Here is a 15,195-nt window from a genome sequence, read left to right on the forward strand (position 1 = left end):
CATTTAAGAATTTTGATCGGAAGTATAGTGTGATAATTGACAGGCAGAACTCTTTAATTGGCTATTGCCAATGCACAAAGTCATCAACAGTGGATGCTTGGAATGCAATGTGCTGTGAGCGTGCTCATGCTGTGGTGAAAGAGTGGAGAGAATATTAGCAAATGTTGGAAAAATGGGAAAATGCAAGTTTCAGCGGTAGTGATTGGAGGAGGAACTATTCAGAACCTGGTTAAAGCTTGTCGATGGTAAACTGTCATAAAACTATATATAAAACTACAGGGTGTCCCATAAGTCTCCATACATAGGAGACATAATGCATATGGTTCTAACATGTATTTCTTTATATTTCTTCTTTATAGTTCTTCAGCAGTGGAGGACACGCATTGAAATGTGTTCCCGACAAAATGGCAGTCATATAGAGCATATTATATAAATAAAAATGGTTTATGTCAAGAAACGTTTATTTTTCCTATGTATGGAGACTTATGGGACACCCTGTATATCTGCAGTTGGACTTGGACATTGAATTTGTTTAAAGTGGTATTAAAAAGCGCATTAAAAAGCATTAAATTAGATTTGCTGATACCTGCAGAACTCCTGCACACTACACGTTATAACTGGATACGTAGAGAAAGGACTCATTGTCATTAACTGAAAAAAAAACTAGAGTTTAATGTTGAAAATGTTTTCCCTAAACCAGGGTCTGTATGATGACTCGGACTGTGACAGTGCTGAGCTGGACCACTCTTGCAGTGCGGAGGCAAGCCAACCTTCAAACAACTGGTGAAAACTCATCACCTTACTCCATTCAGACATCCACAAACCAAAACTATCCCGCCTGGAAACAGAAAAGACAGCATTCTAATCAGGGGCCTCACAAAGGGGCAGAAAATACTCACCCGTCTCCTCATGACACAGGAGGAAAAAAGAAACTAGAGAACCAGTGTGTGCTGATTTCATGTACCTGATATCCCAGACAGAACAGGAAAATCCCATTTCTGTTGACATAAATGGATCATAGGGATGTGAAACTGAATAAGGGTACTACCCTCAACGACAAAGTAACAGGCTTGAGATCAGCTTTGCAGCAAAACATCAAAAAAACACCTCAGTAACAGACACCTCATTCAGATGAGACCATCACCAACCACCAACTAATGTTTCATGTCAGTTAGTATTTTTATTCTGTCAGGAAAATGTGTGTCATGTCATTTTACATTGTGTCATATTTCTGCAAAATCTTTCTGTTGTGAACAAAACATAAAATCCTTTCAGGGCGTCTTTAAGTGTCCATATTAAGTGCAGGAACCACTGATATTGCTGTTGCACTTAATTCATGTTAAGTTCTGATTTCCATGTAATCAGTGTGTCATTTCCCCTCAAAACAACATGCACTGACTAATTTATTGTTACTTTACAGGGAATTTGTTGATCATTGTAAAACAATGTTTACATTATCAGTTTGAGTTGTTTACATTTTTTATTTATTACTGTCATGCATCACTGGTATGTTGCCATTTTCTACTTGTATGTTTTAATATCAATATAAATACTGTATGTGATGTTGTAAAATGAACAAATTTTTAAAATGTGAGATTGTATAATTTAAAGGTGCTGATGTTTTTAATTAAGTGGCGCTCCTTTTTTTTTAACCTCTAGAAGCTCATGGTCATAGAATGTACCTTTGTACCTGCTGAGCATCAGAACACAGAAAAAAAAGGAAAAACATGTGAACAAAGAAGAAGCAATATGTCTGCTCTGGCCCCATCACAGGTCAAAGGAAAGGGCGCTGATTCATGCTGGGCAGATGTTTAAAGTATTGCAGTGTTTACTGTTTTAAAATGCAATACCAGTAGAACAAATCCTTTTGAGCATTGAGGGGTCTATATAGCATCAAAAAGCATGAAAGTATGGAAAACCTATTAACAATTAAATGACTGAAGGCCTATGGATGACAGGGACATAAAACATTCAAAGGATGTCAGAAAAAATGCAAATTATAGTATGTGTTATGTGCCCTCACTTTTTTGTTGAAACTGACAGTGTATTTACTGTGTAGAATAATTACAGTAGACTCATTTATGATGGTTTTATGAATAAACCACTAACAAGTCATAAGCTTTAACTGTGGCAGAAACATTCAAAGACGGAACAAAACAAGACAGGACACTATTATACTATACTACAGCATTATTGTTATAAGCTTTCTCAGCTGGACAGTTTGACAAGTCTGTAAGGGCTCATTTGTGGTAGGCAGTACGATAAATACAACCCCGGTGTTGATGTTTTTGTCCCTTGACTAGCCTTCATCTGTGCATGTGGTTCAGTGTGACTACAACAGCACATCACATCTGTTCTTTCATTTACTGATCAGGTCCCACTTTATAAGCTACAAATGGCAGCTTCAGTTTAACTTTTCTTTGTTTTCTGTTATTTGATGTTTGTTAAAAGCTTTCAAATGTTTTAAACTGAATGTCACCCCAGGATTTAATGCTAGAAATCCTCCTGAAGGATGAGATGTTGCCAAAAAGCAAAACTACTGCCCTCTAGTGTCTCGATCACAGAGGTACTCATTTCCCATGATGCTGATTGAAACAACTCCGTATGAACTGAAATATTTGCTTTTTATACTGCATTACTGTAATTGTACAATAAATATATTTAAGAAACAGTTTAAAATAAAAAATAATCAAACCTTCAAGAGTCGAATTTGTGTGTTCACTACCTTTAAAAAAAAACAAAAACACATCAAGACAATTTGTGGTTTGAGCATTTCACATCTTTATTTCTGTATTCTTTAAACAATGTTGTGGCACCCAAGTCTACAGTCTCAAAAACGTGCACAAAAGTTTTCTTTCCCGCAAAATAAAAAATAAAATAAATTCTGACTTGAGCAAAGCAAAGACCAGGAAACTCATGTCAACTCATAACCCTTTGTCTAGTTCCAGAACTTAAATGATACAGTCCTCAGCCTCCTCACTTTTAACAGACAGATCAGTCAGTGTACAGGGTTTATCCCCTTTGGTAATTAAAATAAAATATTTAAACTGGCCGTTGGCTGCCAGTCCTGTGGCCTCGGAGGAAAGCCTGGAGACATGGAGATAGAGACGCACCAGTAGACCATGGTGGGAGAGAGAATGAGGCATGCAATCAGACATACAAGATCAATGTCAAACTCATTTACTGTGCATCATCAGAACAAAATGCTGTTTTTAAAAATCATTTGGGCTGTGAATATGTTCTCCGATGTAGAAAAAGGGTTAACAAACGGCCTATTGTCAAACATGTCAACTTCAGTTAACCAACAGTCAGGTGTCAAATTCACAAGACTATCTAATAATGGAGATGCATTAAATTGAAACTGAACTTGTTCAATGCATTTCCATTTTTTCAGCAACTAAATGGAGATTTGGTGGCTATGCCCTTTTTAAACAATGTTGTGGCACTCTTGTTGTGGTGGTCTACAGTCTCAAAAATGTGCACAAAAGTTTTCTTTCCTGCAAATAAAAAATAAAATAAATCCTGACTTGAGCAAAGAAAAAAAAAAAAAAAAACAGGAACTAGTGTTAACTCACAACCCTTTCTTTGTCTATTTCCAGAGCTTAAATGATTCAGTCCTCAGCCTCATCACATTTAACAGACAGATCAGTCAGTGTCCAGGAGTTATCCCCTTTGGTAGTTAAAAAAAAATATTTCCTCCGTTTAAAACAAATATTCCAACATTTTTAGTATATATCAGTCTTTACAAAAAAAAGCGAGGGGAACCCTCTGCTTCTGATCCCTAGAGCCAAGCCCAACCCCAAAAACCTCCCATCCCAGCAAAATATCAACACATGATCTCAGGACCAGGAGGGGGGGGGACAGGAATGACGTGTAGAGGGAGAAAAAGTGACATGCGTCGTAATAAACATTTTAAATCATCTGGATAAATTCAATTGTGAGTTAGAACATTTTGTCATTGAAACTAAATATAACCAGTGACAGTGCATGTACAGCTACGTATTCTCCTTAGTGACACGAGTGTAATCCATGATACAAGCACTTATATTGAAAACATGACAAGGGAGAAAAATGCTGTGTATATCTAAATCATCTGAGCATGGACACATGAAATGGAAAGACTGACTGGAACTGTGTGAGGATAATGGGGTATATAAACACAGAGTAAAACAGTCACTCTATTCGGTTTTTGTTTCCTTTTTTGTCTTTCTTTTTAAAGAAAAAAAAAACTGACTGTACAGAACTAAATCTATATACCTATTCAGAGTTTTCCAACTCTACTCCTCTGTGATGGTGAAGAAAGAAAAAGGTAAGAGAGTGAGGGATCCAAAAGAAAAAAAAAAAAATCTAACAATAGAACATTAAAACCTCCAACTTGACTTAAAAGGGGAATTAAAAATCTAATTTTATGAGTCTTTAACCCTAAAAACCAAAAACAAAATAAATATAAAACTCAGCGGATTAAATCAGTGGTGGTTGACATGATTTCAAATGAGAAGAGGCGTTATAATATATAAACTCTTAAGTTGGATAGTTGCATTGACTGCTTTACAATAACCAATAGTATAAAAGTGAGATTTAGTGCAGATGCAGTGTCTTATCAGTTGGCTGCCAGTCCTGTGGCCTCGGAGGAAAGCCTGGAGACACAGAGATAGAGACACACCAGAACACCAGGGTGGGAGAGAGAATAAGGCATGCAATCAGACATACGAGATCAATGTCAAACTCATAAACTGTACATTATAATAACAAAATACTGTTTTTAAAAGTCATGTGGCCTGTGAATATGTTCTCCAATACAGAAAAAGGGTTACCAGATGGCCTATTGTTAACCATGTCAACTTCAGTTAACCAATAGAGTCAGGTCTTAAACTCTTAAGAGTATCTGACAATGGAAATGCATTCAATCGAAACTAAACTCGTTCGATGCCTTTCCATTTTTCAGTATTCAGTATCCCTGGTACCTGAGGGGACTTCAATTACAATTGTTTCTTAAAGGTTTAATATGTACACATTATTCGTGCCCATGTGCTTACACAGTTGGGCTCTGCTTAATGCTGGGAGCTGATCGTTCGATGATATTACCCCACTACATTTCTAAGCTAACAGAAGCTTAGAAGTAAGAAAAGGAAAAAAAAAGAAATGCATAGGTTTTTAACATCACGTAAGCAACTGAGACTAGAGCCGAGTTGATTTCCTGCTTTGTTGGTCTGATCCGAGGTAGAAGCTAAAAAACTGGTACGAATAAATCAAGCTGAACTGATATTTGTCAATAAAACAGGTCGCGTCAAATATCACCAACCAGTGTCAATGGCATCATGTTGCTAAATCCAACCTATTGTGCATCAGCAACATGATAAGCTACATGACAATGTGATGAAAATTATTATACTGTTACATATCATATTGTTATAAACAAATTAATAGGCTGCTGGCATTTGACACACAATACGTCATTTCCTCCCAAGGGTGGAGATGTACACTGAACACTGTCTCCTACAAAGTTCATGAGCTTTTGGGGTGACAAGAGACAACAATTGCACTAATATGGCAACTTGACCAATTTGAAGCTGACAAAAGACACAAGTTGGAAAAAATTACGACAATGCAACATGTAAACACTGCAGGTGTCGTGGCAAACCTGATTATGGTACAACTTTAGACTCTGCCAGCCAGCCTCATTTTGAAAACTGTGCTGTTCACTTCTTTCTGTTATTTAGTTTTTATTGGAGATTGTTAAACCAGCTTAGAGGTGCATTACTGCCACCAGGTGGACTGGAGTAACTACACTCTCAGTAATGGACCTTGGTAGTTTAATTTCTCTTCTGCCGAGTGAAACATCTCATGGTATAATCTTATATACTAGTTAACAGGTTTGGCTTCATATCAAACTGATTTTAAAACTTTAACACCAGCAAAAGCCTAACCAGTAGGTTGGTAACTTTGAAATGGAGCTAGCCAACATCAACAAATGACCAGCTCCCACAAACTAACTCCACATAAGCACACAACCATGAATAAATGCTCCATGTTGCTCCTTTAAATAGGCCAATAACAAACCCAAATAAAAGGAAAAAAAGATACATATTCTAATCAATAACACCTAACAACAGTCACTTAAAATTCACTACAAGAAAACTATTCCCATAAATACAATGTGACATCTTAAAGAGAGCCGCTACCTGAGCAGAGCTTACACAAAGAAATGCTTCAGTATATCAGTGAAATAATTCTCTGTCCATGCTAAGTTCAAAGTCTTTTAAAAATATAATGCACTCAACATGTCAGACAGGCCGAATCAAGCTACATATATCTATTTTATAAATATGGCAGCAACCATCTTTGTGGCTGTATAACACTTGTTTGTGTGCATTTGTTTTCTGTAGTAAGCGTGGCATGGCACAGCCAGATACAAAAGCAAGTGCAGGTACAGACAACAAAGAGCATCGTCAGTGCTTTAGTAGTAGATGACTTATGTTTCCATCATTAGTAAGGGGAGAGCCTTCGCCTTTTAGACTTGGAGCCCAGCTCAGAGGCGATTTTGGGCTCAGAGGGGATTGGGTGTGTGGGGTTACTGGCCCCGCTGACAACATGGAGGGCCAGGAGAGGGAGGGGCTTGAGACTGAGGAGACTTGACACACAGGCAGGAGAGCTGGGAAGCAGGGAGTCAGTGGAGGAAGAGGAGGAGGAGGAAGAGGAGGGAGGAGGCGGAACTGGAGCCAACAAGGATAGAGGGATGGAGGCTGAGGGGGGCACCACACAGGAGGAAGAGGAGGAGGAGGAGGAAGAGAAGGAGGAGGTAGCAGCAGAGGAGGTGGTGGTACTAGTAGTAGTAGTAGTGGTAGTAGTAGTAGTAGAGGTGGAGGGAGGGCACAGGCTGGTCTGTTCAGGGTTCAAGGAGGAGGAGGAGGGAGGAGGTTTAGAGGACTCTACACTGTAGAAAGAGAGACAAGGAGAGAGGGACAACACAGTCGGGATGGGTCACAGGGCAGGCTGGTGAGCAATGAGAGGGAACGGGTACGGGGGTCAGGGTGGGGTCAAGGGGACGGAGGTCACTCAGGGATGTGATCAAAACACAGGACACAAAGCTTCATTAGAAATTAATGTGCCAATTTAAAAAATGAAAATTAAAACAAAATTAGTCTTCCAGTGATGGATCAAAGTGCAGCAGAGTGAGGTAAAGTTAAAGACACAAGTGCAGACAGACAGCAAACACAAAACTGACGATTAGCTGTAGCGGGAGTCATTTGTAGTGGGAGAATATTTTACAAGAAACCACTACAAAAGTGGTTAGGGTTAGGGTTATTTTATCACACAAACAACTGCACTATAAATGAAATGAGACTACAGCTGATACCAGTGGAATACTGGCTTTGTCATTTTCTAAAGCTGAAGCGGAATGATTCAGCTGTGGGGGTAATGTAGTTGAAGAAATTATCTCACCTGGCATTGATGAGGTACTCTGCCAGACTGATGCTTGCAGGAGAGCCTGTGATGGTGACCTGACGGTCAGTTGATCCATCGACTGGATTCGCAATCTTGATCTGGGCACCTGACATTTGCCTGATCTCATTGATCTTGGCCCCCTGGCGGCCGATGATGCATCCAATGAGCTAAAGAAAAGATGAACATGAAAGAAATGCTTCTAATGCTGCTCTTGCTGTAACTTGGATTCATGCTTTCACATTTGTAACAGAAACCAGCTTACGTCATTTGGAATGGTCATCTCATGGGAACTGGTTTGAGCAGAAGCATCTATTCCTGACAGACAAGAAATAATAATAATAACAAGAAATCATAACCAACAATGGGTCATTAGACATTCATAAAACATTTCGCGCTGAAAAATGCTTTTGTTTGCCTGTATCCACAAACTAGCAATCTTTCCATAAAATGTCAAGCGAACTGAAGCAAACTTCTGAAAATTCACAAAAAAAGGAAATATATGCAAAATGTAGTGCATCTTTCCATGATGCATGATAGATGGCATTCATGTCGAAACACAGTTTTAATAAACAACAGGGGGCTCCATCCCTTCTATTTTGTATATACAGGAAGATATCAGGGATCAATCAACCAATCCTATCACTCAGTATATAAAAAAAATTATTAATGCATAAATCTACTCAAAAAAAAAAAAAGAGAATATATTACACAAAACTAATCCCTTATGCGTGTAGAGAATATGATTTTTAGGGAATCTAAAAATGTTAAACCACATTTTATGTCTCTCAAAAAAATTTACACCTCCTAAGATTTGGGTATCACCCTGGACCATATTGCCATTATCAATAATATTTTGGTAAATTGTTGACCGACCCCAACCCTTTATGTTTGAGGTAAAATCTGTTTCATTCAAATAAATAAGGAATCAAAACATGGGCAGGGTCTAAATGTCTGTGAATTTAACAAATTAGTGCACTTCAAAGCCATGCATACCAGTAAATCCCTGGTTGCTTGGTGCAATGGGGAAGGGACTCTGCTGCATAGCCAGCTGGTGAAGCTTGGTGAGCTGTGGAGAGATAGCAGCAGAGGAAGACTGTGAGAGTGAGAGAGGAGGCAGGGAGAGAAATGGAGGAAATGGAAACACAGGAAGAGGGAAAAAACAGATAACACGGTCAGTACAGACAACTACACAGAGCCTCCAAATCAACAGACAGACTGTTGAATCATCAATTCTATTATGAGCAAATCTTTTATCCTTTTAGAAAGCTTTTTATGGATCATTAGTGTTGGACTTGTCTTTATACAGGTACCCAGCAGGTATTCCTCCCAAGTGCAGGCTGCATCCCTTGGTAAAGTTTTCTCACACTCTTCAGGATCAGGGAAAACTCTTAATATGCAGGGTATAGCCTGACCAACACCAATAAAACTGAAATGGCGTGGCATTACACGACTGCCTAATACGCCAAATCTTACTATGCTAGTAGATGGATAACATTGAATAAAGAGATGACATATTTCTGTGGCATTCTTTTGAACAGATTTTGGCTTTAATAGCTGAAAATTCAATTCATTCAAACAACCAAATTTACTTAAAACTTAAATCTAAACTAGCACAGTTTCATATATTACATTTTTGTGGTCCTTCCCCCTTCTGGTGTCATTGTGCAGTTAATGTGATTGAGAAAACTATTAATAAAATCTATCCGATGCTCCTGACAGAACATCTATAACTCATTAAAAAAGAGAAGGAAAGATTATTCAAGTCAAAAGACAAGTGGCAAAGCACAGAGTACCAACAAAGAGTTAATGAAGATGGAAATCCTTGCTTATCTAGGACACACGATTTGAAACGAGATGAAACAAAAAAGAAAAAACAGAAAGAATGAGCAGCAGGAACAGATTATTATTATTATTCATGGAACAGTGGAGATTCTGGACAAACACAAACAACAGTGTCAGTCTGATTAAAAACTGACTGCCAGTCAAATGAGCAACTATACATTCATGCAGTGTTGCACTCTCAACTGGTTACAAACTCTGATAATATTAGGCTGAAGGTAGGCAAAATAAAATAAAATTAGAACGGTTCAGCGTGGTGTGGGTGGGAGGGAGGATGGGCAGCCGCACATTTTGGAAGGGGACATTGTAATTATGGGGGGGGTGGGGGGGGTCATGTAAAAATGGCTACTGCACTTACATCTGGTTGTGGAATCGCGTGCTGTCCTTGTACGGCATATGCCTGAAACAAATGAAAACAAAGCTTTCATACGCCCCTCATTAAGCTTCATCCCTCTGGATGTATCTATCTCTGAAGACTCAACAGCTAAAGCTGTTACTGAATTTAATGGTGCATATTATGTATAGAAACATGCATGATCTGTCCAAAGTCTCCACATATCTAAGAAAAGACAAACCTTCAGAGACACTGCAGTGGAATTAGGAAAAAACAGAAGGATAGATTTATTTTAAAGAATAAAGGATATTTAGTAAGCATAAAAGGTCCTTGTTAGGCCAACAAGCATCAGACAGTGTTTTGTTCAGAGTAACAATAGTGGGAATTAGGCCACGTCACTTCAGGAACTTAATGCTCAAAACACCAACTCAAAATCTGGGCAATAACACAAAGAGAAGGCCCTGTAAGTGCCTCTTGGGAAAATGTCTTTATTTTCAGACTAGTTGAAGCCATTGACCTTTAGAAATAGCCATTTCTATCCAGCTATCTAAGCTAGAATATATTTTCCATCTGTTCCTTAACCATTACCTCCAATCCATATACAACTATGTTTGACTGAGTCTAAGATATATGTGGGACCTTCCATCACATGAGCAGAAATATTTCCCCAAAAATATGCATCCTAACAATATTAGAGGTCAAATGGTACACAACAAAAGCAACAAATAACATCAACAATCAAGCAGAACCTCATTCCCCCTGAGCAGTTGTATGTACCTGTCCACCTGCAAAGATGACCGGGGATCCTGAAGGCTTGGGTCGGTAGGGGATTGTGACCCCCTTAGGGGGAGACTGTACAGAAAACAAAGTGTGATTATATTACTATCCACATGGAGGACAAAGGGCAATTGTTGAAAAATATTACTCATGTGAGACACTGGTTATTTTCCACAGAGTTTTTGAATCAGTCAGTCCAGTGTAAATTATATTTATATTTTGCAGTGTGTTACAGCTCCATTATTTTCAGCATAGAATGATTAGAAAGAAATAGAAAACTGATATTTACTGGTTAATAATCTTACATTGTCATATAACGTATTGTGCCACACTGTGTTTCAACAGTATCTTTGAGACCGAACAGAGGTGGCTCCAGACTTAAGACATGCTTACACAAAAACGTTCACAGCACAGATGTCACCGTTTTTCACACCATTAACTTACAAGTCAACATCTGCCACTTCAGTTTGCTTCACTGCTTTCATGAGTCCACTTACCTCAAGCATGACCACACAGATCTGCTTTACACACTCGATTATAGACTGAGGAGTGCCAGCAATGGTGATGGCACGCTCTGTGGAGTTGGGGAGCATGTCTCCCGCCACTTGTACCTGAGCACCGGTTGACTGAAACACAAAAATGAGGTGCAGTGTCATATGAGTGCAAAACCTACTGTGAATCATCAGTTTGATCATTTCACAGGTAAAAAGGTGAAAGCTGTGCGTTTTTGTTTTTTTTTTTTTATAACAGTTTTTTCTATTTGCATACCTCTCGAATTTCCTTAATTTTGCAGCCACCTTTCCCAATGAGGGAACCACATTGGCTGGCAGGCACCACAATGCGTAGGGTCACTGGGGGCTTACTGGTGGCTGTACTATTTGTCATTGAGCTGCTTATATCCTGAAAAGAATAAGAAAATACAAACATTACCTTCACACCTAAATTCTGCTTATTAATTTTTGAAAGCAATTCATTGCATTGATTTGATATCATTATTATAACCTCTCACTCACCTCTTCCAGCTTTTCAATGATCATGGAGAATGCTTTAAAGATGGCGGTGGTTGGACCTGCCAAAGTAATGATCCTCTCAGGACAGTTGCCCTCAGAGATGTTGATGCGAGCTCCACTCTAGAGACAATAAGAAAGCAAAGAAACTGAAGACACTACTTGGAAAAAAATCCAAGCGCAAAATCAAAATCTTAGGAACTGTAATGACATTTGCACTTTTCTTACAACTATAAGGGGGGAAAAAAACACAGGAAAATAGACCTCACCTCTTCCCTCATCTTCTTCACAGATTCACCTTTCTAGTAGTAGAGAAACACAGCAAAGTTATACTTTTCATAATTTGAGCACAGATCTTACAATGGTAACGATTGCATTCATTTTTGGTGAATGGCAACTTACCTTTCCGATTATACTTCCGACTTCCTGAAATAAGACGAGAGAGTTAGATTCTCTTGATTAAATTACACTCCATGATTTAACACCTCAGAATTAACAATCAAACCAACACCTACAGTTCACCTTGCTTATCAGACATTCAGTAAATCAGGTTATATGCTTTCCCATTACTTGGACAGGATGACAAGCTGTCAGTACAAGTGCACAGCACAGCTCATTTGGAAATTCTTCAGTGGTCATGGTTCGTTGATTTAATCCATTATAATAATTAAGAATGCTCAATTTGAGCAGGTTCTGATAAAATAGAGCAATGTTCATTAAAATTATTAAATTAGTACTCTTGACAGTTTTAAAAAGGTAGCACTGTTGACAACAGTAACACATTTCAGCACTGAATATGAGAATGTTGCAAATGTATGGTTAACGATAAGGTCTTGAAAAGGATAAGCATGTGGCATACATGCTAGCTTAGGCTGTTGAAGACTCATTTTATAGTGTGTATTATGACTTGTCAGAATCAGACTGACAGACGCTTCTTCTTTCCTCATGAAATCTCACCTTTCTATACCACAACAGCGGGACCCGAACTGCAACAAGTGTGTGACCATATTGATACTGTGAATGCCAGACTGTTTAGCTATGGGGACAAATGCAGTCTCATGTATCTTGTATATTTTACAAACTATGTGGTGTAGAAATGGTTACTGGTTTGGAAAGAAAACAAAGTAAACATGGTCTATAGTTAAAACTCAGATGTCCAAACATCACTCACTTTGAGATACAGAAACAGATCAGTGAGCCTATTAGCCTTACATCAAAGACCCTGTTTTTAATAAATTCATCAGACTATGGTACCAGAAATATTATGTCATACAATATAATACAGATGACGCAAGCTGCTGATGAGTGACTTTACCTTTCCGTGCATGAGAAGCCTAATGGTAAGGGTGACATTGAGCCCTCCTTCAATCACACCGGAGTCCATAACTGCAACTGTAATGTAGCTGTCCGTACTCAGTTGGGTCTTTGGTCACCAAGATGGATCTAAAGGTATACACAGAACAAACAAACAAAACTGTATAGTTAATGATATTATGTGTCAAGCCTGAATAGTGACTCTGTAAAATGCAAACGGTTACATAACAGAGATGCTTATCAAAGTAAATACTGTGCTGTGTCTGTACTAAACCTGAACTGTAAACACTGATTTGTATGAAGTGGGCCTATATTAGTCATCTTTGAAAATCCCTCTGTAAGTGTAAACATTACAGCAATACCGATGACTTTACAACACTTAATTTTCCACACTTTAACATTCAGCAAGGGTATATTTTTGACCTCTGGGGGATTTTATAAATTTGATGATGCTGCACAATATCAATCCCACTTACCAAGTTCACAGCAATAATGACTAATCCAGCAATAAACAAAAATACACATCTCAGTCTATCCTTATTCTCAGTTTTAGGCCCATTTACTACTTCACATTAAGTCACACAGCCAAGTCAAAGACGACCTACTGTAAGTCCAAGAGGACGAGTAAGAACACTTGGGCGCAGAAGGCATTTCAGACACCTTACAAAGGTTTTAAAACAGGCGGGATTAAAAAATAACCCCATGTGGTGCACGACAAGCAAGATTCTACACCATTTTCTTAGTTTTCTCTGCGATGGCCACGGAATATTATATCATCTTGCTAGTTTTATTCAACACAAATTTCTAATTAAAAATTAATGAGCTTTTTTTCGACCCAAGCTTGACATTGGAATATTTTTTATTCAGATCGTTAGAGTTTATAGGGGTTCCTGAAATACCTTCATGACTGTCAGTCGTACTGCTGGAAGCTTTCTAGGTCATTCACTGTTTTCCGGTCATTTTCGACGTGGTTCTTTGACTTCAATGTAATAATTACACGAGAGCCTAAAGTGGAGTTAAATCGAACCTGGATTATCCGACATTAAAAATGATATTACAAGTAAATTTTGCCCACCTCAGTGGTGCAAAATCTTCATCTACACACAAATGTATTAGTCTACACTGAACGGCTGCGAATCATCTAGCAAAAGGCTAATGTTGAAAACTGATGCGTACTACGATGAATGTGAACAAAAAACTGATTGAGCTTACTTTAAGCTACTTCATGCTGCCAGTTGGCCGTATTTATAGTTAATTTAACACTTCTAAGCCCCAAGTTACCCAATTCCAAACAAGTAGTTAGCGTTTACCAAGTGTTCGCTCCATCACATTGATATTATACATCACATACACAGCTTGTTTAGCTGGTTGGCTAACGGTGCCTTCGTCATTAGCTATGAATCAAGTTTGTCAACAAATGTGCAAATGTGATTTCTCCCTTATTCCTACTAGTAGACTGGATTATGGGTGATAAGTGTAGAAGTATGTGAAATGAAACAACTAAAATTTGGATAATTTGGTCAACTTTTTCAGTTTAATGCACATCAAATGAACTGTTAACGCTTGTTTTAAGTGCGTTAGCCATTTAGCATAGTAGTTCCCGTGTTGGGAAAATGAATGGAGCATGCGTGAGCTACTTAGCTTAGCTAGCTATTAGCCTAATTTGTTAACGTTAGTAATTGCTGCGCAAATGGTGGTAAACCTACACACCAAGATAGTTGGGTCCCATTTTCCCAAGCACATGCGTAACCAGTTGGTAGTAATAGTTTAAAATGAGGTTAAAAATCAAACTTCTCTATGGCTAGCTAAGCTAAACAGTTGTGTACGGAGACTGCGTGCTCATCATCATGCGGCCTGTTAGCACGCTGGACACTCAGCCGCTAGCTGCTGGGCGCGTTTTCTTTCCGCTACTTTAGATCATAACAACATTTACAAAAACACCAAACACCCACATAAAACTCACCTGAGTCGTGCGCTGGTAAGTGATCGGGGGGAGGGTTGGGGTTGTAAGGGTAGAAGGGGAGAGGTTCGGGAGGGTAGAGACCCGGGGGAGAGTTTAGAAAGGACTCGGGGAAGAGGGAAGAGTGATGTGAGATCGAGCTCCACTCCTTTACACAAAGACAACAAAATTATAACCTCTGAACTCTGCCCTCTCACCCAGCGCGAGCCCCAATCCTGAGCCGCACTGGAAGATCCCCCGAAATCCTGTTTTTATTAAAACTTCCTGAAACACGTTTAGGGCCATTACACTACAATGTAGACTGAAGAAATAAAGCATATTAATTAAAAAAAATTACGTTATTGTTGTTGTAGCGGTACACAATAGAAACATTATTGCGTCAGATATATCGTCACGTAAAAGCGGATGTTTAACCGTAACGTGTTTTATTTTCAGTAAAGATGAACCACTACAGATTTTAAGGATGTTTTTGCAATGTGTTGATATAAGTCTGTATTTACAAAGTTCAACTCAACACT

At 38.6% G+C, this 15,195-nt stretch overlaps 2 protein-coding genes across 6 annotated transcripts in view; one reads left to right on the forward strand and one right to left on the reverse strand.

Moving 5' to 3' along the window:
* LOC115419661 (mitogen-activated protein kinase kinase kinase 12-like) overlaps window positions 1-2,697 on the forward strand; it is a 27,084-nt gene extending 24,387 nt beyond the window's left edge. For both annotated transcript variants that reach the window (XM_030134572.1, XM_030134571.1), the window contains exon 14: window positions 701-2,697. In XM_030134572.1, coding sequence (XP_029990432.1) covers window positions 701-787 — 87 coding nt within the window. In that variant the 3' untranslated portion in view covers window positions 788-2,697. The remainder of the gene's footprint in view (window positions 1-700) is intronic.
* A 64-nt stretch (window positions 2,698-2,761) lies between these two features.
* Window positions 2,762-14,848, reverse strand: LOC115419663 (poly(rC)-binding protein 2). Of its 4 annotated transcripts, none has more exons than XM_030134578.1 (13): window positions 14,681-14,848; window positions 12,719-12,846; window positions 11,806-11,829; window positions 11,673-11,705; window positions 11,410-11,526; window positions 11,165-11,296; window positions 10,894-11,022; window positions 10,397-10,471; window positions 9,644-9,685; window positions 8,440-8,512; window positions 7,709-7,761; window positions 7,444-7,613; window positions 2,762-4,637 (listed from the first exon to the last, which is right to left on the reverse strand). In XM_030134578.1, exons 2-13 carry the CDS (start codon window positions 12,785-12,787, stop codon window positions 4,601-4,603), a joined length of 954 nt encoding a protein of 317 aa, XP_029990438.1. In that variant the 5' UTR covers window positions 12,788-12,846; window positions 14,681-14,848; the 3' UTR covers window positions 2,762-4,600. The 4 variants fall into 4 exon arrangements, with proteins under 4 accessions (XP_029990438.1, XP_029990436.1, XP_029990437.1 ...); XM_030134576.1 differs by having other exon boundaries at window positions 8,440-8,539; XM_030134577.1 differs by having other exon boundaries at window positions 8,440-8,539; window positions 12,719-12,852.
* Between the last annotated feature and the right edge of the window lie 347 nt (window positions 14,849-15,195).

Source organism: Sphaeramia orbicularis, chromosome 5, assembly GCF_902148855.1.
Source record: "Sphaeramia orbicularis chromosome 5, fSphaOr1.1, whole genome shotgun sequence".
Lineage (NCBI taxonomy): Eukaryota > Metazoa > Chordata > Actinopteri > Kurtiformes > Apogonidae > Sphaeramia > Sphaeramia orbicularis.